Source organism: Melospiza georgiana, chromosome 12 (genome assembly GCF_028018845.1).
Source record: "Melospiza georgiana isolate bMelGeo1 chromosome 12, bMelGeo1.pri, whole genome shotgun sequence".
Taxonomy (NCBI): Eukaryota; Metazoa; Chordata; class Aves; order Passeriformes; family Passerellidae; genus Melospiza; species Melospiza georgiana.
Window position 1 is genome coordinate 7,124,208 of NC_080441.1, and position 25,949 is coordinate 7,150,156.

Sequence of the window (25,949 nt, forward strand, 5' to 3'; positions counted from 1 at the left end):
TAATGCCAGTCTGCTGGCAAAGGGCTCACCCTCTAGTTAGGCTGCAAGTCTGAATAACAGCTTGTACTGTGCCAGGGTGTCTGAGGAGATGCTTTTCAACAGTGTAATTTGGGAGCTAATGTTTCTTTAAATTGTTACTGAGTGCAGCATCTTACATGACTGAACACCTCAAAACAATTTCAAGTATGCAAAAATGTGCCCAGTTGCAATAGTGATGGCCATATTTATCCTTAAAGGGTGATGAATCTGTTTTTTGTGGCTGAAAAAGACATGAATTCTGATGAAGTTGAGAAACACAATTCCTGACTTGGATACAGCCTTGCTTTTTGGTTTGGTGGTTTTGGGCTTTTTTTTTTCCTTTTTGCTGTTTTTCCTTGTGGAGAGGCAAAATAATTTAGCTGATTTTCTTTTTAAGGGACAACAATGAAGGTATATTTCAGACAGAAGCAGATCAGGTGCTGCTTGCTAAAGGCTCAACAAGATAACCTTACGCTGATAGTGAGGGCACTGGATCTGCACATTTTGTTGTACAAAGAGAGGTTTGTCTGCGAGCCTGATAACAATATAACATGTTGATTGACTTTTCACATAGGAGAGGGTGTCCCTTTCATGAGTGGCTTGGCTTTTGCTAATGCCTCACTGCAGGTAAGCTGATAAGAGAGCTTATGGGATGTAATAAATGAGGCTGCTGGGCACAGCCCTGCTGAGTGCTGTGGGAGAGGCTCTGGGCCTGGCTGATGTGTGTGCCCAGCACTCGTGTCAGTGTGCCAGCCCTCAGCTGTCAGACATCACAGGATGCCCAGGGCTGGGCCATCCCTGTGCTGCAGCTCCTGTTCCCAGAAAATGTGCTTAAGGCCAGCCTGGATGGGGTCTGAGCAGCCTGCTGCAGTGGGAGGTCACTGTCCATGGCAAGTGTGGTGGAACTAGATCATCCTTAAGGTCCCTTTGAATGACAAAAGAAAACAAGTTCATAGAACCAAGGTCCATCAAGGACCATAAAACAGGTCTGCCCAGAAAGTGTCGTGGGGAAATTCAGCTGCGTCCATGAATGTTGGGCCTGGTGTCCCTGTCTCACTGAAAGTGCACAGGAGGAGGGCCTGGTCTCTCAGCTGTGGCTGCTGCTCTGCTGTCCATCCTCTTGCTCTGAAGATGTCCAGGAGAGCAGATGCTGTGTCAGGTGGATCATGGAAACCTTCACTGGAAACGTTTTGGGTACAACTTTCAGAGCACTTTTTGAGCCCTATGTAGGACAAGATGGGGAATGCTCAAATTGTCCAGGCTGCCTTAAAAAGCCTGACCTCTTGGTTCCCCCCTTCAAATTGGAACAAATGTGTTTGTTTTTGTGCAGGTGGTGTCTGTGGCCATGACCTGGCAGTGTGGGTTGCAGCATTGTGGCAGCAGCCAGGAGCTCTGGGGAGCTGGGCTTGGCTTAGATGTGGTTGGGTGAGAGTCTGCATGGCAGCATCTCCCTGCCTGCATCCAACAGATCCCTGCATGCTGCAGGCAGCAGCACTGCCCTTTGAAAATTAGTTTTTACATCTTTCCATAAATAAAAATGTATGTGTCTGTGAAATAATCGGGCCTGATTAAATGAAGCTCTGAGTTCAGTATCTGGAAGATGTGGGGATCTGGATGGAACCTGGATGGAGCAAGAGGCATTGCTTGAGATGAGGTTTTTAAAATTAAATCAGTGGACAGCCCATGCTGGACTTGTGCACAGACCTGGCCACAGAGCCTGTTGCTGGTTGCTGTTGTTCCCCAGAAGAAAGAAACACAGACCTGCCCAGAAGGCAGCCTCTTTTTTAGTCCTTGCCAAAAAGGTATGGGGAAGGGGAAGAAGGATGCTTCTCCAGAGAAACCTCCTAGGATCCTGGACTTTGAGTCCTCATTTCTGTCTCTCTTCTCACCCCTGGCTTTGCAAGTGAAAATAGCATGAATTTGGGTCTGGCCTGCAAATCACTCATCAGTGGGTGCATTAGCAGGACAGGATCAATTACTGAGTCAACACTGCTCCGTGTGCTCCAGGAGCAGGGGATCCATCATGTGTCAGGCAGGAGCTCTCCTGGGCTGGTGTGCATTATCCTGAGCTGTGCACACACATCTGTGGGGCTGACACCAGCAGTAACATGAACTGAACCAGGTGTGTTTGCCTGAGCAGGGCTCCCCTGGTTCCCAGGTGGGCGTGCAGCAGATCCTGACCCCCGGTGCTGGGATGGATGAGCTGTGAGGTGTAGGAGGGGTGTCCCCCTTCCCAGGACCTGCCACCCCCTGTGCTCTGCCTTCCCCTGCATCCTGCCCTGGGGCTCTCACAGCTCCAGCAGGGCCCACCTGGGTTTCTGCCCCAGGAAAAAATTCCAGGCAAACAAGTGGTGCTGGAGTCTGCTGGCTGTGCCAGCTTCTCTGGGGCATCTCCCTTGGGCCAGAAGTGCCCTGGCTTCACAATTTAACCTCCCCTCATGTTGCTTTTAGGGCAAGCCAGAAACTTTCTGATGGGAGACTTTGTGTTGCAAACTGCCTCTGCTGGAACTGGGAGGCAGTGAAGCTTGCTGGAGCTTTGGATGGGATTTTCTTGTTCTGGAATGAACTGAAACATCTTTCTGTGCCCTTGCAGCAGGGAAGTGAAGCAGCAGCAGCCTGAAGCACAAGGTAATGCTGTCTGCTTTCACTCCACAGCAGCTTCTTGTCTCAAAGTCTGCTTGAAATTACATTTTTAATTATACCACAGGGGGGAAAATCCCCAAAACCAAATGAATTGATTGGACTTTGTTGGAATGGTGTGTCAGTTGGCCTTTTTAAAATTTTGTAAATTTAAACAACAAAAAATTTGGACACTTTTTGCTTTTGTTCTGCTTTGGAGCAGTAGCACATTCCCCCTCTTTTATGGGAATGGAAATCTGGCATGTTGACCAGCTTCTGTTGTTTCAGAAAGCATCTTCAATGGTATTTGGGGCTCTCAGTGACATCTTGCTGTCTGTCCCTGCTTTTCATTTGCTCTTTGCTTCCCATGGGACCTGGAGTGATGCTCTGCCCTCCCCTCCTGCAGGAGCTGGGGCTGTGCCCAGCACGGAGCTGGAATGCAAACCCAGCAGCACCTTCCCTTCCCTTCCCTTCCCTTCCCTTCCCTTCCCTTCCCTTCCCTTCCCTTCCCTTCCCTTCCCTTCCCTTCCCTTCCCTTCCCTTCCCTTCCCTTCCCTTCCCTTCCCTTCCCTTCCCTTCCCTTCCCTTCCCTTCCCTTCCCTTCCCTTCCCTTCCCTTCCCTTCCCTTCCCTTCCCTTCCCTTCCCTTCCCTTCCCTTCCCTTCCCTTCCCTTCCCTTCCCTTCCCTTCCCTTCCCTTCCCTTCCCTTCCCTTCCCTTCCCTTCCCTTCCCTTCCCTTCCCTTCCCTTCCCTTCCCTTCCCTTCCCTTCCCTTCCCTTCCCTTCCCTTCCCTTCCCTTCCCTTCCCTTCCCTTCCCTTCCCTTCCCTTCCCTTCCCTTCCCTTCCCTTCTTCCCTCACCTTCCTTCTTGGAAGGTGAATCCCTGTTTCTGTGCATCCCATCTCCAGGCAGGTGGGAGCTGCTGCCTTGGGCTGGCTCTTTGCTGGGTGAGAGGGGCCCTGTGCAGCACTGAGTGCCCACGGTGCTGCTGCTGCATCCCTTGGAGGTTCTGTGATGTGCAGGGATGGATGGTTTGCAGTGGCTGCTGAGCATCAGGTTTGGCAGCTGGACAGATTGCCAGGCCATCTGTCACTGCCTCAGTCCAGTGCAGGAGTCCCAGCAGGATTTCTAAAATGTAAATTACAACTGCAATGTGAGACACATCCTTTTGCTTTGCTGTTTTTTTCCTCCCTCCTTCCTGTTTGAATTCAGTATCTCGAGTCTGAAAAATTGCTGGACTCTAAGCTATTTTGCTTGTGTCTCATGGATACTGGAGACACTTCCTGCACAGGGAGGCAGACATCTGCTCCAGCCTGTTTTTGGAGTTTTTTGTGTCAGACAGCCTGCAGTTGGCAGGTGGGAGCCAGTGGTTATTATCAGAATCTGAGTAATATCCTCTGTCTCCTTGATATCTCTCTGCCGGCTGCTCTGCAGCTTTGGTATGTTTGCTTGTCCTCTTCTGCTTCTCTGTAGATCATTCCAGTAAAAAGTAAATAAAAAAAAAGGTTGTGTGCTCCCCAAAGTCATCACAGAACACAGCCTGCAGTATCTCTTCCCTTGTCCACATAAATCACTGCTAAAGCATGTGCAGGGAATGTGAAGGAATGCATTTATACCCAAAATGTTCCCCTCTCCCCCTCCCTGTGGAAGCAAACTTCCACTTGTGCTTCAGTGCCTGTTCTCAGGGAGCATCTGAGCACCATTCCCTCCTGTGTCCCTTCCTGACTCCTGTAGCTTTATTTGGGCTTTGGTGCCAGTCAGAAAGCTTTGCCCTGGAGTCTGGCAGCTCTTGTGGGGATGGAGATCCTGAATCTGCCCTCTCCAGTCAGGTTTGGATTGCTGGTTTGGATTTCCCTTCCCACCCCTCATTGCTTTATTTACCCCAGAACCATCAGGGATGCTCCCTAGCACTGCAGTACCAGAGCTCAATGGTTTTCCTGGGCCTCAGACCAGTCCCCCAGCCCTGCTGACCTTGTTTGCAGTGGATAAATACCAGCTGGTGGGTCAGGTTTGGATCTTGGAGGTTCAGCTGATGTCTTTCCCTCTCTTTGGCTTCTCCAGATGTTTTTTTGTGGCAGCCCTGAGCAGCAGAGGTGGTGCAGCACCATGGGCAGAGTGGCTCTGGTGCAGCCTGTGGTTCCCTCTATAAATAATTCCTCTGAACTTGGCCCTCAGGTGCCTCTGGGCTGCAGCACCAGCCTCAGGCTCTTGTTGATACTCTCTGGTCTGCTGGGCCAGACACCTAATGTTATTAGCAGACACTAAATAGGTCTCTCTTATTTAGTGGCCTTAATTTATTAAATCAGGCAGAAGTGCTGTGGGAAGAGGAGAGCTGGAATAGGGAGCAGAGCAAGCTTGAGTTTGTAATTGTCTGGATCAGGCCCCTGGAGATCCATGTGATCTGTGCACTAGAGGCAGTGCGATTGCAGTGACTCATAAACAGATGTGCCCAATTTACATTGCAGCTTAATACCTTTGTTTAAAAAAAATTGCCTTTTTAAAAAGACAAATGTGTTAAAGCAGATGTTTCCAGTAAAACAAATACTTGTGTGATTTACAAACAACTTCCTACCGCCAGAACTCATTAGAAAATGTGGATAAAAGAAAAAGAGTTCCTGTGTACCCAAAAGGATCCCAAAATAAGGACATAGCAGGGCAGTATTGCTTCACACTGAACAAAAGTTACTGCTGTGCTTGGGTTGGGAAGCAAGAGGTTCGAGCATGACTTTGGTTGCTGATAACTAAGGTTCACCCTGACCAGTTGCTCACACTCAGGAGCAGAAACCTGTCTGTAAAAATACTTAACCAGCTTCTGTTATGTAGGATAGAGGGTAACTATATGGGATTGCCTGGGGGCTCCTAAATCCCCTCCATCCCACTGAAACCTGCACTGGGGGACTGGATGGCTGCAGGATGGCACTGACCCTGAAGCAGAGCTAACAGGAGCAGCCCCTGGAGCAAGCCCTGCTCTGAGGAACCCCTCCCTGGGCATCATCTCCCCACAGCAGGAGGGGATGCTCAGGGGGTTCTGTGCCTCTGCCTCGCCTGCAGCTCAGGTGTGCCTGCTCACTGCTCCTCCAGCTTTTGGGAGGGTAATGCAGGCATGCACTGAGAAGCTCCTGCTGTTCCAGGTCTCTGAATTTTCCTCCTGCCCTGCAAGCCCAGCGCTCCTGTTTCACTCTGACACCCCATGTGGCCCTAATGGGTTTCCCAGGCTGCAGCTCCAGCACAGCCACCACTCTCTGTTAGCTGCAGGGGCTGGCAATCCCCTTTGCCTTCCAGCTCTCTGCAGCACAGGTAGCATATGTTTTTAATGCACTTGTCACCTATTTTATCCAGGCATTTATTGCAAAAGAAGCAGGGCCAGCAGATGTTTGTGGGTTGGCAGGCTGCTCCTCTCAATCCATTGTGAGTGCCCTGGACAAATGGCTGGTCCAGCTTCTGAGAGGACACAAAGTCATGCAGGCAGATAGAAAGATGGGGAGGCATCCAGCAAGCCTGAATGGAGCAGAACAGGGGAATCAGGAGCAGAGAGGGTTTTGTTTCTTTCCTAGAGCACTGCAGGAGAGTGACCGAGGCCGTGTCACTGTGTGGATTTGTTCCAGTGCAGAGTCAGCTCAGCAAATGCTCCAGTGAGGGTGGTTCCTGCAGCATCTTGGGGTGCCTGCCCATTGTTCTGCTTCCCATGGGACTGTGGGGGTGCCTCTTGCAGCTGGAGAAGCTGGAGGATGTCTCACCCAGGAATGGTCACACAGCAGCCAGGGGCACACAAGGAAACCACCAGGATGGTGTGAGCAGCTCCTGTTACTTCTCGTGGGTGTCTCATCAGGGATGTCCAGTTTGTCATTAGGAAAAATGACTGCTCATGTCAGGGGCTCTTGAGGAGAAGCAGGGGCTGGGTGGATGCCCTGGAGGGTGGCTGTGGGATGGGACTGCCCCTGGTGTGTCAGCTTTCCCTGCCTTGCCATGGGGAGTGATCCACAGCCAGACCTGGAGTGCTGCCTTCCCATGGGGACCTGCTGGGACGTGTCCAGAGGAATTAGAAGTATCCTGGGGGGAGGATTCTGCTGCTTCAGGGCACTCAGAGGTGCTTTTCTCAGCTCTCCTGTCAATGTTCCTGAAACCTCGCCACAACCCAGCTCAGTTTTAGCCGTCAGTGAATGGAGGCTTGTGCTTGGCTCTCAGGGACCAGAAGGTTTCAGTGCTTAATTAATTTCTTCAAAGTGAAGGGTGTAATTAATGCCTGGGGTGTGCTTTGAGACCCTAGAGTCTCTTGGGCAGTGTGAAATCTGCTTTGGTCTATGAAAATCATCTCTGGCCAGCCCTACACACCAGGCATGGGCATCTCAGCATAGCCACTCATCCTGTCACAGGGTTTGGGGTCTCCTGCTCTCTGCTGGTGCTGTCTTGTGGAGGCCATGGGCAGATGTAGCCCAAAACATCTTTCCTCTCCATGCTGCCAGTCCCCAACCAGTGCAAATCGTCCTCTGGAGCCAAATGGAAAAAAAAACGTCCCCTAATTCCTTAAAAAGGGGGCATCTCTGTCTCCTTCCCTGCTATGCCACACAAACCTTGGTGATTTGTTCCTGAATTCCCTTTGTTTTTCAGCAATTTCTTCAAAAGGGAAAATTGTCACCAGTTGCTTTGTGCTGGCATTAGAGTAAACTATCTTTCAAAGTCGAGGCAAACAGGGTTAAAAACTGATATATTTTGGAAGCTTAGGAGAGCTTAGGCAAATTTCCTTCCTGACATCTATAAAGCTTTTTTTTTTCTTGCTGTCAGCATTGTTTTTGTGAGTGTTAAACATGAACATAAAGGAGAATGCAACAGATTGCAGGTATGTTGAGTTCCAGCACAATCAAATGCCATTATTTAAAGAAGATGCTTTCAACCAAGTCTTTAAAATTCCCTCCTCAGTTATCAATTTTCAGGTGTATAAGTGCACAGAATTGTTCTCTGTCCCACCCCCTCGTGGCACCATCACTCACACTCTGGGTGATCCACAGACATTTTACACCACCAAGCATTAACAGAAATAAATTAACACTTTAAAAGCTTAAGTGTTGTATTTCATAGGAGTCAGGCAGGATATTTGGAAGGGAAAGAAATGTAAATGGAACGAAATTCTTAAGCAAGATTATTGATATGACAGGACTAAAGAGCTTGGGATTCTGTGAAAAGTGCCTCTTTTCATCCCTCTAATAAGTCCATTACTTGCACTCGGGAATATTTTAAGGTCCTTTTCATGCTGACTCTGGAGTTGAGCATGCTTTGCATTTCAAGCTTTGTCTATGAATCAGTAGAAGCCAAAGTTATTTCTGCTTTAAAATAACAGGAGCAGGGAACAGCTAATCTCTTTTCATTCTGAGTCCTTACATTATTTTACTGGACAGAGTTTGTGTTGGCTACAAAACAGGGCATTCACAAAATCTATGAGAAGGAATTTAGTCTAAGAATGAAGCCTAGATTGCAGTATGCATAAAGACTCCTTTTCCTAAGGCCATTAAGAAATTCCAAATCTGAGCTATTTTGAACAGTGACATTAAATTAGCCTTGCTAATTCCAGTAATTCAAGCCGATAGCTGAGTTTACAAATCTACTAGATGAGGCCTTCCCATAATTACAATCTCAATGTGCTTTTCAGCTAAGGTGAGTTGGCACAAAAAAAAAGATAAATAAATAAAAAGGGGGAAAATGCTCTTTCTGTTCTGGCTTTTGAGATGAATATCTCTAAAGAACAGTTAAGCAGCTGTATTGCACCAATAAGACATCCCCTGTCCTGGACTGGTAAGTTCATTTTGCCTTTAATGTGCAAGAGAAATGCAGGGGAGAGACTGGATTTTCCCCTGCTTTGTTTTTTCTGTTGTCTCTTTACAAAGGAGAATTCATGCTGCCGGTGCTTGTAGTTCAGTTTTTAGTTGTTTATTTACAGGTGGTAATTGTTCCTGGGAAAAGAAAGAGTGTGACTGGTTACCCTCTTTTGTGGGCAGAAAAAAACCCCAACCTTTGGTGGATAAATCCAGGTTAGAGCAGGTGCAACAATGATACAAAGGTGCAACTCTTATTATTCCTCTGTACAAAGATGTTGATTTGCAGATCCCAACACAGCTAAACATTCCCAGTGTGATGGGAGGGTTTTGAGAATGTGTTTTCAAAGCCATAAGGCACAAAAACATGAAACAAATAAAACTGAGTGCATTATTTAAAAGGGTGTTAATTTTATTAGAGCCGAGCTGAGGTAATATAAGGGCAAACCTAAGTATTCACATCAGCACTTAACTCGGGCTGCAATGTTCATAAAATGTCCTTTTGATCAAGCTGTGAGTGTTTTGATCCTTATTCTGTGAGCATCATTCAAAGTGACCTAACTGTAGCTCCAAACAGGCATCTGCAGCTGCAGAAGTCCTTGAGCAATAACAGGTCAGGAACTTGAATGTGTGCTCTGCCAGGAATGCTAATATTGCAATCCCTTGTTGTTGTTGTTGTTGTTCCCAATAAGAAGGAAAGGGCAAAAACTCTCACGAAATAAAACTTCCCAACAGAAAATTGTCCTACCAGCATCAACTGTGGATACTTGTGTCAATAATATTAAACAAAATGATGATTTTAATCTATCAGACTAATAATGGCATGGCTGCTAAATAATTTTATATCATCCCCACATGGGTGTTTGACCTTTCTCTTCTTGGTAGCACTGTCACCACTGGCACATTGGTGATTTTCCTGATTTAAGAGGATGTTTTTCTCCTGGGCACCCCCAGGATTTGGGTGCAAGTCCTGCAGCTCACAAACCATGGCAGCACATTGCACAACCACGTGGAGCCTGTTTGGAGTAGGGATGGATGCTTGCAGAACCTGGCAGTCATCCCACCTTGTCCACAGGCTCAGGTACATGCAGCAGATTGTGCCCCCAAATACTGCTTATGGCAAAGTCAGGTAGAAACAGCTCTGCCGTTTTTAGGGTGCTGCTTTTGCTCTCCAAGGCTGGGATGATGGTGGGAAGGAGTGAGGTGGGATGGGGGGCACAAGCAAGGCTCTTTTTCTGAGGCAGTGAAGAGATGGGGGAGGCAGAAATGCAATTCTTGATTTCCAGGAAACTCTTATCTCTAATCTCTGTAATCCATTTTAGAGAGGATTTTGTGATTTTGAAGGGATTTACAAACTGGATTACATAGCCTTTTTATTTTGATTTTCCACTGTGATTGTGACATCCCTGAGAGAGAGAGCCATGATTGCTTCAGATAGGATGGAGAAGGAGGCAGCTGTGTGCTTGGGCCTTGGAGCCCTATTGAGTTGTCACCTCCTTGCTGGGTCAGTGGAGGTGTCCCCAGAACAATTTGGATTCTCCCACATGACCGGTGTGTCCTCATCCCTGGCACCTTCCTGTGGCAGTACCAGCTGTCCTGGGGAGATGCCAGCAGGAGCTCAGGGCCAGTCCCCTCCATCCCTTGCTCCCTCCCTCTGCACTGGGAGCAGTCCAGGTGATCTCCTTGAGCTCCAGCATGGTCCCAAGCATGACAGGGATGCCCTTGGACCCCAGGAAGGTGCCAGTGTGATGGCAGAGATCCAGCACAGCCCAGGCACTGCAGCCACACTGTCCTGGTGCTCAGCAGGGGTGACACTGGGATTCCCATTGGAGCTGCCACCACCATTCAATCCAGCTTTTTGCACCCTCATTCCAGTGCTTTGGGGTCAGGGTTTGCTCTGGCCTGGGAGGGGCAGGGAGCAGAAATCAGCCAGGGTTTGTGTCAGAGGTTACAGGCACCCAGTGAGCAGGTGGGCTTAATTTGTGTCTTTCTTCACTGCCATGCAGTGCAAAGCCAGGTCCTGGTGTCAGACTACAGAGGCTGTTCCTGGGGCTGCTTCCAGTGCAGGGAAGATTCCTGAAGCTGTTAAAACATTCAGCCTATGAACCCAAACCTTCTTCTATATGAAGTGGAAAAGTTGGGTGTGGTGATGTTTCCCAGGACCTTCTGCATTACTCCATTTTTACAGTCACTTTAATGTTGTTTTAATGCAGGTCCAGGATTTTTTAAAAATTGGTTTATTTATGCAGGTTAATACAATGAGAAAAGCCAGGTGATGCTGTTGCCACGTGGCTCCCTTGCCTTGGCAGCTCTCTCACCTCAGCTCCTGCTCCATGCAAACATTCCCCTGGCATGGAAGGGGGAGCTGGCTGTCCCTCCATGCTGGGGACCCTGGCAGTGCCAGAGCACCAAACCTCAGGAAGTTTCTCCAGGAGCAGAGGCAGGCTGAGCAGAGGAGCATGGAGCATGAACCTGCCTGCCACTTCTGCTGTGGGCTGAGCTGGGGTGTCCATGCACAACCCAAACTCTTGGGTTCTGACCTGAAATCTCACTCGAGATATTTCCCTTGGCATCGTGAGTTGTAGCCTGGTGGATGTGCAGGGATTTTTCACTGAGTGTAGACATTGCACAAAGTCCTTGTCCCCTCTGACTGAAGAGGCGCATTCCTGGTTGCCTACTTGAAGCAGGAATGCACAATTCCCTGGTGTCTGTGGCCTGGGCACTTCCAGGGCTGGTTTCCTCTCACAGTGAGTCACAAAGGGAGGTTCAGATGTTCCTGGGTGCCATAACACCACCATGAGCTTTCCAATCAAGCATTGAGAAACATCCTTCTGCCTTGAGGGCTGCTTTTAGTGGCTAACATCTGGAAGGCAGCGACCATTGCATTCCCCTTAGGACTGCATTTTGTCAGCTCCTGCTAATACCTGAATGTCCTGAGCTTAGAGAGTTGAAGGCCAACACATAGCAAGAAAGAGCTTCCTCTCCTGGTCATATCCAGGAGCTTTTGGGGAAGAAAACACGAAGGAAAAAAATTCACTTAGATTGGGAGTATGTTGTTTTCAGTCATTAGAGGGAATATGAAGCATTTAATTTTGCTCTGCTGTCACTGAGAATCTTACTTCCCAAAATCAAGAATGTACGGAGATGTCTCAGGTGAAAGCAGAGTGGTCAGAAGGGATCACTTTGTGATTTAGATCTTGAAGGTCTCCAAGCAGGAAGAAATGACATCTGGGTGGGCTGAGATACTCAGGGATCTGCAGGATCATTGCTTGACCCAGTCTTGTATTGCTGCCACTTAAATAATTTCACTTCTATTCATACTCTCCTGTTTACAGCTATTCCTCTTTTTATTTCTTGACTCCTGTCTTTGCAGATGTTTTTGGCTGTATGTGTTTAGCTCCCTCTTCTTCAGTGCTTTTCTTCTAAGCTCTTTTAGGTAGCAGCTCTTGTTCTGGACTCTACATCTGGATATCAGACCAGGATAATGGTGCTTCATCAGCAAAGTACAAGGATTCCAGCCCTTCCAATTAATAATGCTAATGAGATTTGTTAATTTTTAATAGATTACATGAGTGCATTTTGCTAAACACGTTTTTGTGGCTCCGCTCCGCGAGTGCAGTTCAGAAACTCTTTCACGCTCTGCCAAGGGGAAAGTGAGGAATGCAATTGCAGATGCCAGATTCTCTTCAGGGTAGATCTAGAACAAACCAAGGAGCAAAGAATGTAACGAGTACATTCTCAAAGTAAACATAGGCTCAGGTCATAAATGATGGCCCTTCCTTGCCACCAGCCTCTGGCCAAGGTGGGGGGATGGAGCAGTTGATGGAATTGGGGTCATGGTGTAGCCCCTCTGCCTGTACACTGTCTTGGGTTTTCAGGGTGTTTTGTCCTTTCAAAAGCTTGTGGATGTGTGTGGAGAGACTTTTCTGGTAGTGCTGGAGGTTGGGGAGCCAGGGTGTGCATACTGGCTGCCTCAGTGCCTCGTGTACCCCAAACAGCACCTGGTTACACCCATGGCTGGGACTGAGATGGGCCTTCCTCACATCGGGGTCCCACCAAATCAATTTACTGCTGCCTTCCAGAGAGCATTGATCCTGGGGAGCTTCCTCCCCTGTTGGAGCTGGGTTTGTGGTGGTATCTGTGGTACCTGTGGTGTCTGGGCTGATGGTGAACATGTGCTGCAGGCCACAGGCCATCCTTTGGCACATCAGCAGCCCAGAGGTGGCAAACAGGCAGGCGGGGGAAAAGTCTTGGTTTGCACATCAGCAATCCCAAACCTGATTCCTTTGGGTCTCTGCCCAGGAAGTTGGTTTTACCCCTTGCTGCTGAGCCATGCCAGGCTCTCTGGGCCATGTTGCCGATGGCAGCAGGGTGATGTTGAGCTGGATTTTTTCTTCTTTTTTTTTTCCAAATCCATATTGCCAAGAGCCGCACCTCCTAAATTGCTGTGGAGGAGGTGGAGAAGCAGAGGCACAAGACCATGCACATGCTGCACATCCATCTCAGTGATCTGTGCCAACACAAGCACCACAGCCAGCCCTGGCTCATGCTTTAATTACACAGCGGCGCGGCCGCACCTACGGCTGGGCTGTTGCAGCTCGTTGTGCAAGAAGACAACTGGCAAACCTGTTGGTGCTCCAGGATTTTAATGGTAATAAGCCAGAGGGCAAAACCTCCCTGATGAGATGAAACCATGCTTGGCTAGGTGTTTGGAAGAGTTTAAGGTGTTTTGGAGAAGCAGCATGTTGGGAATCTCGGCTGTGTCCATGCAGTTGTGGCTGTTTGTGCCATGTAACCCCATGGATGGTTTCAGGTGTTGCCTTTGGGGAGGCAGGGGTGTGTTTGTAATGGGAGCTGTTTGCATGAAAAGAACAGATAACTGCAGGCTGAAGCCAGCAGAGCTTGTGCTGTTCCAGGAAGTGTTTGGGATGAAATTGGACTGTTCTTCTACATTTCAGGTGCAAACACCTGTGAGAATGAAATGGTTGGTGCTGTAGAGAAGGAGAGATTTGGGAGCCAAGGTGAGGCAGACTGGTGTGTGGAATCACAGGCTCTTATGCTTCACTTTTTAATGAGTGAACAGTTTGGGCTTGACTCAAGCATCTCTTCCTTTAAGAAATCCTGTCCTGTTTTGGAGACAGCCAGTCTGCTGCATCTATTGGCATCTTCTTCCCCACACTGGAGATGCTCGCTGCTTTAAAAAATTACACAAAGCAACGCACTCTGGAGTTTGTCATTTTCAGTGGCAATGGTAGCAGATGCTTTCCTGGGAAAAAACAGTCCTGAAGGAAAGATGCAGGCAGATGCTGGCAGATGCCCTTCCTGTCTGTGACATTTCTACTTGATGTGTTTTGCATTCACTGGAAACACAATCCATTCCCTTCACACTGCAGTGTTTCCATCATGTGCAAACCAGGGCCATCACCACAGCAGCCCTGTTGGCTGAACATGCTGTGTTAGGCTTCGTGGTTTCACCTGTGTCGAGATCCCGTCACGGCTGCACGAGGCACTGGCAGAGCTGTCCAGTGACAGGGGAGGCAGATTTCATGCCTGGCCATCCATTCTGGCTCTGTTGCTATATTGGGTCCATGGCTGGAACCATCTGCTGGGGCAGGCTTGGCAGGCAGGCAGCCCAGATGCCTGGCTGGGGATGACATTCCCTGGCTCTGGCTCTGGGCAGCCGCCGAGCCAGCCTGCAGCAGCAGGGCTCTTGGAGGTCATTGGCCAGACATTTGCTAGCAGCTCTTTGCTCAAGCCTGTGTGGTCCATTTTGGGGGTGAAAAGGGGTGTTTTGGTAGGCAGTGTTGGATTTGGCAGAGCAAAGCCTGTGTGCCAGTACTCCTCCTCCTCATTCCTGCTGTGCCAGCTGCCATGGGACATTCCACCCCAACTCCAACCCAACTTCCTCCCAGTCCAGCCCTATTTTATAGCCACCTCCAAAGCTGGCGTGGTTCAGCAAGAAGAGCTTTCTAATGATCCCTGCCCAACAAGCTTGTGCAGAGTCAGTGTGGCAGAGTCAGGAGGCATTTCCCCTAATCCATGGGAAAATGCCTGTGCTTTATTTCATGGCTGTGGAGAGCGCGGGCTGCGGGGCTGGCGCCGCGTTTTGTCCTCCACGCTGCGAGGCCATTGAAGCTGAGGCTGTCCTGGGAGCACAGCACAGCAGCTTTGTGTTAGAGGGGCTTTGGTGACAAAGGATGCTTCCGGAGGGTCCAGCTTGTGTGCGGCTGGAGACCTTTCAGCAGCTGTGGGAGGATGCCGGGAAAGCGCCCGGCTCGCTTGCGTGAGGAGGGGCAGGGAAAAGCACAGCTAATGATGGACTATTATTTTAAAGGGATTATCTAATCTGCAGCCCAGAGGACAAGAGGGACCAGAATGAGTGAAGATTGAATTTGTAATTAGTGCAGATTGTTGGTAATACCCCCTGGACTCTGATTATAAACAGAAACAGATTTTTCTGGTTTCCTGCCCTCCCCCCGAAAGGCTTTGCAGGCCAAAGGGCCACTTTGTACTGGGAAGCTGATGCCAGTGAATTGGGTGATCAGAGCTGGGGGAGTGGAGATGTTTAATGCTGGGTAGAGGGGAGGCAGAGAAACACCTTCTTTCAGGTTATTTTGCAGCATAAAGGCAAAGTTTCGGTGGATGTGGCCAAAATGGAGTATGTGGAATGTTCGTTTCAGTTACCCCAGCAGCCATCCTGCAGCTCTATCCCTGATGCTGAGGCTCCTTCACTCCTAGAGGCTGTGGGGGGCAGGGATGTGGGGGTGACCAGGTCTAACCGGGGATCCTAAAAAAGGCTGGAAATTATGATGGAGCCCTCTCAAGAACTACCTGGTTAGGAACATTTGCTAATTTATGTTCCTGGATTTGAAAAAAGTTTATTATCAATAATATAAGCAGTAAGATCAGAGGCAGTGGGCAGAAACTGATGCACAGGAGGCTCCATCTGAATATGAGGAAGAACTTTTTTACTGTGCAGTGACTGAGCACTGGAGCAGGCTGCCCAGAAGGGGTGTGGAGTGTCCCTCACTGGAGATAGACTCAACCCTGTGCTTTGGGCTTGAGAGGGAGCTTGGACCAGATGAGTCACTGTGATCCCTTCCAACCTTACCAACTCTGTGATTCTGTGATGTGTATTTTTAATGCTGTTATTGCCTGGATTGGCTGCCTGAGGTCTGCTAGAGGCTCATACTTTTTATTTTCCTTTCCTCTGAAGTAGCAAAGGTCATTAGGAGTTAAGTGAAAGGGATTTACAAGGGTTACAGATCCATTATTAATACAAAATAAAAGATGCTTGGCTAAATCCATCACGCCTAAAAATACAGTTGGGCACAAATAAGGAATAGGATACAATGGAAGGAACAGTGAAAACAAATGGCACACCCAAGCACTAAACTTCTGAAGCAGTTAAGGGGAGGAAAATAGCATTCTAATCTCTGATGACAAGAGGGTTTCTGTTCCCTTCTCTTTAATTTGGCCAGAAGGAAATAGTGAGAGAATCACCATCCCCATTTGGGTGAAATGCTGTGATTTAAAAACTCACCCTTACTCAAGTTGAGGTGAAATCCCAGAATTGGAAAATTTCCCACGCAGAGAATATGTTTGGAACACTCATTTTGGTACTGGCTGAACATTTCCAACGGGATTCAGCTGCTGCATTGAGACCCGTGCAGGAACTCGAATCTCATAAATTACATCCCAGAACAAGACTGTAAATGGGGCCGTCAAAACCCTTTGTGCTGTTAAGGACCTTGCTGAAACACTCTTTTGTTTCAAATTTCTTTTCTAAAGGGAAGGCAAGAGTAGTTACTCAGTTCCTGGAGAGTTTTTTAGGTTTGCTAGGATGTCCAGTAAGAGAATATCCTGCCCCAAAAGCTCTCATGGTCACAGGTCTGGGAGCCTGTGGGTGCCTGACAGTGCTGTGACCCCATGGAGCATCTTTTAGGTTTCAGGAGCCTTTGTAATGTGTGGAAATACCTTCCAAAACACACTAGGGCAGGTTGTGATCCAACACTGTGCCAGCTGAGGAGTCTTGTGTCAAACAACCAACTGTGAAATAATCTGCTGTGATTGTATTAACTCCAAATCCCTCCACTTATTCTCCAGAAATGAGCTTGGGAAAAGAAGGTGGTGCAGGCAGGCTGTTCCCAAAGTGCCCTGAAGCCTGAGCATGCCTTGTGCCAGAAGGATTTGTTCACTCTGTGCTTGGAAAGTGTCCCAGCACATCCCTTTCAAGGTGGCACCTTTCTCCCTGTTCTTCCCGTGGGCGTGCGGTGCCAGAGGACAGCAGCATATCTGTGCTGCTTAGAGGAAAAGCAGGAAAGCTGTGGAAAAGAGGAATTGCAGTGTTTGTGGGGATCTACTAGAGAATTCTGTTTACCAGGCGGGTTCTGCTTGCACCTGGCCCTCTCTGTGCTTGGATAACTGCTCCCTTTGAGCCCTTTCTGACCTCCTTTGATGGCCTGGGCTGACTCACTTGTCATGCTAACATCCTTCTGCTTTTGTTTTGCAATGTTTGGGTATTTTTTGATTAAGAAATACTGCCTGTTTGCCTTGGCAGTGGTGTTCATTGGATTGATGTGGCATTTTTTTAGATAGAGGGCTTATTCAGTCTCTTGGATTCTTTCTCAGGGGTGGGGTGGGACAATCCAAACCTTTCCAACATGCTGGTGATCCAGGAGGCTTGTAAAAATCTTGAAAAAGGGTCTCTTCTGATGGAAACCACCAGTGTCCTCCAACCCCAAAGGCCAGGCTCTGAGGATGAGACAAACCAGGCTTACCTGATTCCCATTTGGGATCCCAAAGGAGATGGCAGCAGCACAAGCAGGGGCCCCACTGCCTTGAGAACATGCATGAGTCCACCCACTCAGGTAGATCTGGCTAATGGCATCTTTTTTTCTTGGCCCTGAGATTTGCTGGTGTCTTGCCTTTCCACATTGCCAATTTGGAATTCTTTATTCTTCCCTGACCCAGCAAGACAAGGGCAGCTGTGAGTTACTGCCCAGCAGGTCCCTTGTAGCCAGTGATGTTCCCACAAGCTTTCCCCTCTGTTCATGTCATGCTCCTCTGCCAGTGCTGTCAAAACTTTTACACTGGATGCTTTCTTGGATTGGAACCCACATGTGCTTCATCTCAAAGTCTCCCTGTTGCAACACCAGCATGCCCAGGGTGCCTGATCCATTCACATTCCTTCCTTTGATGAGGTGGACCAGGGATGGGATGTGTTCTCAGTGCTATAAGGAGCATATTTTGCACACTCTTATGTAAGATTGCAGGAATGCAGAGCTCCCCAGGTCCTGCAGGAGCCAGGAGGCTTTGGTGAGCAAGGCCTGCTGCTGACTCTGGGTTTGGGAAGTGTTGGTGCTCGCCAGGATTTCCTCACTCCTGCACGCATCCTTGTTGTGCCTGGGGAGCAGACACAATTTGCATTGCTAAACACCCCCTCCAAGCTCAGCTGGTTTTCCTTGGGAGTAGCTCTCCAGTAAGGCACATCCCTTATTTCTTTAGTTTTCTCTCCAGTAAGGCACATCCCTTATTTCTTTAGTTTTCTCTCCAGTGAGGCACATCCCTTATCTCTTTTGTTTTCTTACTGGAGCACCTCACAGTTGGGATTTTTTGGTCTCCCTAAGAATAAGATTTGGTGTAGGGTGCTGAGACTGGTGGGTGCAGGATGACAAGATGTTTGCTAAGCTCTTCTGGCCCATCTGTGACGCCTTTGGCTGCACCCAGCCCCAGGTGCCCTCAGCTGTGGCAGGGCTGCCCCAGAGCCCCAGTTTTGTGGGGGCTGGATGTGCTGTGTGACAGAATGCTGACACACACCATGAGTTACTGACACCTCTCTCCTTCTGCTTTCAGAGCTGGCCTATGACCTGGACATGGATGACATCTCTGCAAATAAGCAGCTCCTGAATCAGCAAAGCAAGGATGGAGCTGCAGTCCCCAGCAGCGACCCAGGGAGTGCAGCCACCCACCCCAGTCCTGCTGCTGGCATTGGCCTGCTCCTCCTGCTGCTGCTGTGCCACCGGCCATGAGCACTGCTGCTGGCATCACTCTGTGTCTCTCCATGCCTTCTTTCAGTGAGGAAGATATTTGGAACCTCTTCTGAAATATATGCACATTTCCAAAAACAGGACAAATGCCCTGAGTCAGTTTTTCAAGACTCTTCAGAGAAAAAAACCCCAGATTTAAAAAAGTGTTGGTTCATGGCAAACTAGTAAATATCTAACAGTGCTTTTTAAAGATAATCCTGTTAAATATAAGCAGGTTCATATTAAATTGTGTTCTTCACAGTTTTTGAACACTGAGGTCTCCCTTGCTGTTAGGGTGAAGACCATGTTTCATTTTGAGTTGTTCAAACATGCATGGGGTACAGAACACCTGTGGTTCATGAAATACTCTCAGCACATATCATACCCCTGATTCCTAAGTTGACTTAATACAGATTTTTTCTGTAGTTCAACCGGTTTTTGTACTTACTCCAAATTCAAGTCTCACCCCTGGGAATCTGATCAGGACATAACAGAGAGCATGTGAAGACAGGGGAGAGAGAAGATCAGACACTTGGCAGGAGGAAAGATGCTATGGAAGAGGAGCTGTCCTGCCCTGGGACTGTGGTGAAGATCTGCTCCCCTGGGCACAAAGCCCACCTGCACCATGGCAGGTTGGAGGTGATTTTGCTGCTCAGCCCTCAGCCAGGTCCTGAAGCCCTTCAGTGCAGCTGGCTGATCCCCACCAGCATCCTTGTGGCGCATGCAACAGCCTGGCTTCATTCTTCAGGAGTGAAGCACCTCCTTTCCCACGGGAAACCTGTGAGCACAGCCCCAGCCAAAGGAGGGATGTACACTCTGTGCTCTGAGGGTGAACAATGACTGGCCAACCTGCTGTGAAAGGGGAAAAGAAAAGGATTTACAGCCTTTTACAGGAGCCTGAGGCAGATGAGACTCTTACTCATGTGTTTCTTTGCATGTTCCTTTACTTAAGCTATCTCTAAAATAAAGATTGGTTGCTCTCTAAGTGGAGCCCTGGCAGTGGCCTCCCATGTGTGTGAGACAGCAGCCTGTGTTGAACCAGAGTGGGCAGCCTGGGGACACCAACTGTGCCCGGCTCAGGGACACCAGGACTTGGCTTGGTCTGATTCAGTGAATGGGCTGGGCTTGGTTTGGTTTCTGGCCAAGATGGTTGCATATTTCTGTTTAAGATCTGCCTTTACTAGAGTGTTTCTGTCTGCAGTATCTTAAGCTGCAGCGTGTGCACGTACTGTGCATGCACCCCCTCACACACACGTGCATGCTTCGAATATTTGTGTGCATCAGGCCTCTTTTACAGCAGCTTTATGTTTAGGAAAGAGTAGATAATTCTAAACCATGCAGTCAGATGGAGAGTGGAAACTTTACCCAGTCTGAGTGGTGGGGCTGACCTGTCTGACTCTGATTTGAAGCCTTGGGATTGTGTGAAGTGCTTTGGGTCTGTGGCAGAAGGAGAGATGATTGTAAAAAAATAACAGCAAAAATTGTTAACTCACTGTTCACCACTCCTGATGCAAAGGAGCAGATCTGGGCTAACCCATGGCATGACCTGATGGTTAATTGTTGGAGAGCTGTCCCCAGGGTTTCAGAATCTCATGTCCCATCCACACCAGGGTGAGTGCTGGGGGTGTTTGGGCAGTGCTGGTGACATGTAGTATTCCTGTAAGGGCTGATTTTTTGCATCCATGCACGGTGATGTGGTTTTGTATTTTACATGTTTTTGTATTTTCTATTTTCCATGTTCACAAACCAAACCGCAATCCTCTCTGTCTCTTGGGACTGTGCTTTGACCCCTGGTCAGAGGGGTCCTGGTGCATGGGGCGGTGCAAGGGGGAGCCAGTGGTGGTGCTGGCAGAGGCTTTTCTTCACCTTCCTGCTGCTCAGCTCCTCACACCATCCCAGCTCTCCGTGCTGCAGCTGGCTGAGCCCCTGAGCCTCTGCTCCACCAAAGGGAATATTTTATTAGCGCCACTTGAATTTGAATCACTTCTTCCCTTCTGATCATTTTCCTTTCATCCCCTGGGAGTGCTGGGGGTGGGAGTGGGCTGCTGGGTTTGTTCACAGATGATGTGCTGCCTCTGCCTCGCCAGGTATCGCTGCTACCAGTGCAGGGACATCATCTCCTCCCATATTAGGCAGGAATATTCTGTGTGCTGCTGCCTCCTTAGATAAGCAGCAGGATGGGAGGGGGGCAGCAGTTTTTCAGTACGAGTCCAGTGTGTTTTCCCTCTGAGGAGCTGGTGTGGGCTGTGCCTTGCTGTGTCTCACAAAGCCTGGTGGGCTCTCCCACGTGCTTCACCACCGTGTGATGCTGCTGCTTCTCAGCAGAAGACCCCTCTGAGGCATGCTGAGCCTGGTTTCCCTCTGCTGTTTAGCAAAGCTGTGCTTGCTGGAGACTTTGTTATGATCAGAGATCACAAAAAACAGCCTTTGAGCCCACTACCTGCCAAGTTTATATAATAACAGATTATAGCCTGAGAAAGCAGCTGTTGAGTTTTCCCTGCCCTGGTTTGTGCACATGTTTTAACAGGGGGTTTGCAAGGAATGCCCTGGCCACCAAGGTGGAATAGAGCTGGTTGGTGTTCAATTTTGGGCAGTGTTTCATTCCCATCATGAGAAATAAGGAATAGATTTTCCCTGTTTGTTTCCCTACACCATTTCTGTGTACTGTGCCCTGCCTTGCCATGGGATGGGGCCCCTCCATCAGGAGATGGGCACTGTCACCTCCCCTCTGCATGTGTACCTGCAGCTCCAAACCTTGTCCCAGGGCAGGCAGGTTTAACAGTTAATACACGGTTATTTCAATTTTTATCATTATTGATACTATTATATATTATTAATGAGTATACATATCTCATATTTATCATGTTTATTTGTGTCAGGGTGGAGGAGGGCTCGAGCTGCTGGCAGGTGCCAAGGCTGGAGCTCAGCTGTGCACACAGCACCATGATAACACAGTGATGTCAATTCAGCACCAGTGGTGGCCACTTCTGACCTGCAAAGTGTCACCAGGGTAAATACCTGGGGTTTTAGCTGAATAGAGGAGTTCATGGCATGAAGGTGCTTCTGAGAGGGGAAAAACAAACAATGGAACAACTCCTTTCAGATAATTTTTAGCTTTGTGATGAAACCCAGGGCCAGTGCTGATCTGTCACTGACTGCAGTCCCCAGGTCTCCCTGAGTAGGGCTGTGGCTCCTTGGTGCAGCTGCCAGCAGTGTCCCAGTGCTGCCTCGTGGGCTTGGGACCTTGTGCTGGCACCTGATAAAGGCCTGGCAGCCTTGGGAATGTTTCCAGTCTCTCTGGCTGAGCCCTCACTCCTGCCAGTTAACCTTAGTGCTTTGTGGCCACTTCTGCAGCTCCTTTGAGCTCCACTCACAGCAGTGGGGTGCCAGGAGCCTGCTGGCCCCATCCCATGTGAGCAGCATCACCCCTCGTGCACTCTGCAAAATAAAAAAACTGCACTAGAGCTAAAACTGCATCCCTGGAGGGGTTTGCAAGCAGCCTTAAAAAGGTGATGAAGCCAACACCTTTCCCCGTGTCTGAGGGTGGTGATGAGATGCAAACATGTGCTTAGCATGTGGAATGTATTTCTGCGCTAACCACGCATCAAATTATAATTTAAAACCAAAATATTTTTGTTGGATGGGAAGTTCCAGTTCATTAATCAATTGACTAATAGTTTAGTGCTGGAATGGTAAAATCTAACACACTGAACAGCTGCTGGAAACAGCTGGTGCTCACGGCTCATGCTGTTTGGGAAAGTGAAATCTAAAGTGTCTCAGTTTCGTTTTTCAGGGAGATTTTCAGAATTCCTCATTCGTCTCCATGAGCAAAGCCCTCAAGCCCTCTGGAGCATGGGCCCAACAAGGATCCAGGGCTGGATTCACTGGAGCTTCCAAGTGAAACAAAATGCCCTTTGCATGGAGGATGCAGAGAGCCCCATCAGAGACCTGGCAGCTGGGCGTGTTCCTGTGGGTCTGCAGGAGGGGGACACGAGGGATCCTGTGCTCTCAGGTATTTGATTTGCACCTGCAATCCTGTGCTCTCAGGTATTTGATTTGCACCTGCAATCCTGTGCTCTCAGGTACTTTGATTTGCTTTTCAGTTCAAACTGCTGAGCTATGGGCACAGCAAGGGAGGTGCCACCAACCAGAAGGGCATTTTCCAGCCCTGGAGGGTGCTGGCCACAGCTCAGGGTCCTGCTGGGGTGGCAGGCTGGGCACTGCTGTGCTGGGAGGGACAAGGGGACTGTCCTGCCTTGTTGGCAGCTGCTGGTCCATGGTGAGGTGGGTGGGAGGTGTTGGTGGTGGGCAAGAGGCACCAAGGGAGCAGGGAGACAAGCAGGCTGCAGCAGGGGTGGTGCAGAAGTCTCTAAAGTGAAATAAATGAAACCACCCAAACACTCAGAGTGCTCCAAACAGCCAGGTGTGCTGCTGAGACATCTCCTTGCCATGCTGGAGCACACAGCCCAGGGGTGGGACTGGCCAAGCCCCCCAGACCTGTCCTGCCCTGCAGCCTCTCCAGCTGCCCTAGGCTAAAGCAGCCCAGGAATATCCTTTGGTTCCCAAACACTTGGGCGCCTTGGTGGGAATTTCCTTGACCTTTCCAGCAGCACTGCAGCTTAATGATTGACAAGTGCTGCTAAAGCTTTACCAGATCACACACCACACCCCCTGGAAGCAGGTGGCCATTCCCAGAAACCCAGAGATTTTATAGTTTGAGCTCCACAGCTGGGGGGTGACTCAGCTGGGCACCAGGAAAATCACAAATTCTCCCAGTATAAGTAGTTAAGTTTGCAGGTACTGGGGGAATGAAATCAGCAGCCAGAAGGGAATGGGATGAAAAACTATGACATTGGAGGATGCTTGCTGGTCCTTAGTGTTGGAATTTGGGTTTTTTCTTAGGGATGTGGTGAAGGTCCCTATATGAAGAGAAAAAGGTGGATTTTGTTCAGCTCCAGCCTTGCTTGGCTTACTCATAGGAAACCTCCCTAAGAAGTAAAAGTGGGGGAAAAAGCAACCCAAACCCACAAACAACCCCTTAAATAGTCTTGTCAAAATGTTACTAAGGGCATTCCCTGGAGATGAGGTAACTGAAATTTTGGCATAGGAAGATGAAGCACTGTGGCATGTTTATACAGTCAGCAAATTTACTGCCTTCAAAATGAAACCCCAGAAAAGCAGTGGGTGTTAATCAAATATCATTTATTTTGTCAAACATTGTATCCTTTTGAAAATAAACATCTTGGTGTTGTTTTGCTGAGAGCGTGCAGGGTCCGAAGCGCACGGCCACGCTTGGAGCTGCAGAGTGATGCATCCCACAGTCCCTCCTGACAGACAAAGCCATTCCCTGCAAAGCCCTCGTGTCCAGCTCCTGAACCATGAGCCATGTGCCAGCCCTGCAGCCCAGAAGGTTTGGAGAGGGAAAATCCTTGCTGGTGTGGGGTTTTTCCTCCTGGGTGCTGTGTGGTGTGGTGGGTACCCAAGGGCACTTTGTGAGGAAGGAAGGGCCCCACTAGAGATTATCCAGCATTGTTTCAAATGCTCCAGGGAGATGGAACACTTCTCCCAAGTGATCCAGCCCATTACCAGTGTTGAAAACCAGATTTTTCATAGCCGAAGTACAGATTTAGCCTCAACCTCCCAGTTTACTCACTGTCTTCTCCCTTGTAGGAGCCCTTCAGAGACCTCAGCAACTTCTTGCAACGAGTCAACACGTTTAGGGATCTCTGCCATTTGTTTTTGTTTGCTTTCACTGCCGTCTCTGCTGTTATTATTTCAATGTGCAAAGATGCTGCACGTCCAGAAAGGAAATCACTGCTGGATCCAAGCAGCACAACCATCAGCTCCAGCTCTCTGTAGGCTAATCACTAGAAAGAAGTGGAAAGCCTGCCTGTAGCAGCCTGTGTCCCTTCAGTGTCATATTATATTACCATCCACCATGTTAGCAAATGGGAAAATAAACATGAGCTGGATAGCAAAGCAAGAGGCTGTTTAATTACAGATGTGAAGAAGAATGACGTTTGTGTACATTCCACCCAGAAGTGGATTAGAGTGGTGACCTTTCCTGTGGTGTGAAACGGGTTTGTTGTGGAGTGCAGGCATCTCGTGTCACTTCAAGATCTGCCAGACATTTTGTTGCCCCTGTTGTTTATGGCTAACATTGGATGATGTCTCTTGAATCTGAATCTCAGCAGCTGACAGCATTTTCTGAGAACTTGTCATCTGGACTCCATCTAGCAAAATTCCGGGTATTGGGTGTATTTGTTCCCATTTGATGGGAAAACAAAGTTTTATGGGAAAAAAAAAAAAAAACTAAAGGGAGAATTGGTGGCATTTGTGACTCATGATGTTGAGCTGAAACTTGTGGAACAATCCAGGATTTGGCCCAGGGTTCCAGACCCATGGTGTAAGTTCCTGCTATTGCCTGACACCGTGTGTGGGATAAACATCTCCTGAATAAACATCCCCTGAATGTGGTAACCAACATGGACACTTGGCCATGGCACTGCCACAGAGCCATCAGGGCTGGCTTTGCTGTGCTCAGCCTCCTGTGACCACGTCAGAGGAAGGGAATACCATTTCCAGCCCACCAAAGTACCAACATCTTGCTTTCTTGAATTATTCTAGCAGGGCCCTTGCTCCAGATTCATGACTGTTCTGCTCATGACAAGGATGACAGAGCAGGAGGGCAGGGAAGGGGATTTTTTCCATTGGTGTCACCAGCCTTGGTGGTGTGGAAGCCCCTGCAAAGGATGTGCTCACCACCTTGCTGGTTCTGCAGCCCAGGCTGGGCACTGCCACCTGAGTGGCCCTGGGAGCCCCTGCCAGGGCTGCCAGCACATGCTGGGACTCAGAGGGCCAGGCTGGCAGGGTGGGGCAGGGAGATGCTGTCTTGGCCACTAATTGGCCTGGTTAATTGCAGAGAGGGTCAGGTCAGGCTCATCCTGCACACTCACTCAAACCTCTGTGCAGCTTCCGTGCTTCTTGCCTGAAATCCGTTTTTACGGCCTTTGAAGAGTGAACATTTTAAGCATGATATAGACAGATCATTTAATTATTTCTAAGGAGACTGATTGATCCCACTGCCTGATGGGCTGCCAGACTCCATCCCTGGTGACTGTCTGGCAGAAGCTCCTGGTTGTTGTGGTCTTGACCTGCTAATCCAATCTCTAAAGGAATAACTCAAGATCCTGATGTTCCTGTCTGCTGACTGTGGGATAAGTGGATTCCCCTTTTACCACATCTTTTGCACAGCCTCACATGGCATTTTGGTTAAGGTTCTGCTCTTGATCTGGTTGCTGACAGCATGGGATGGGGTGTGGATGGTTTGCAGGGCTGTGGAGTGCCTGGATGGGCTCTGTGCTGCTGCACAGGGATTTCCCTGTTTGTGCTGTTATCACTGTGAAGCCCAAGGGAGGAGCTGGCTGCAGGAGCAGGGCCGTGAAATCTCTGCTGCCGGAGGTGCAGGGGAAGGTCAGA

The 25,949-nt window shown here is 48.9% G+C and overlaps 1 protein-coding gene across 1 annotated transcript in view; it reads left to right on the top strand.

The window, feature by feature from the left end:
* Positions 1 to 19,455, top strand: part of GPC3 (glypican 3) — a 139,256-nt gene extending 119,801 nt beyond the window's left edge. The window contains exon 8 of the mRNA XM_058032627.1: positions 18,298 to 19,455. Within this exon, the coding sequence (XP_057888610.1) occupies positions 18,298 to 18,473 (176 nt within the window). The 3' untranslated portion in view covers positions 18,474 to 19,455. The remainder of the gene's footprint in view (positions 1 to 18,297) is intronic.
* The last annotated feature ends 6,494 nt before the right edge of the window (positions 19,456 to 25,949 follow it).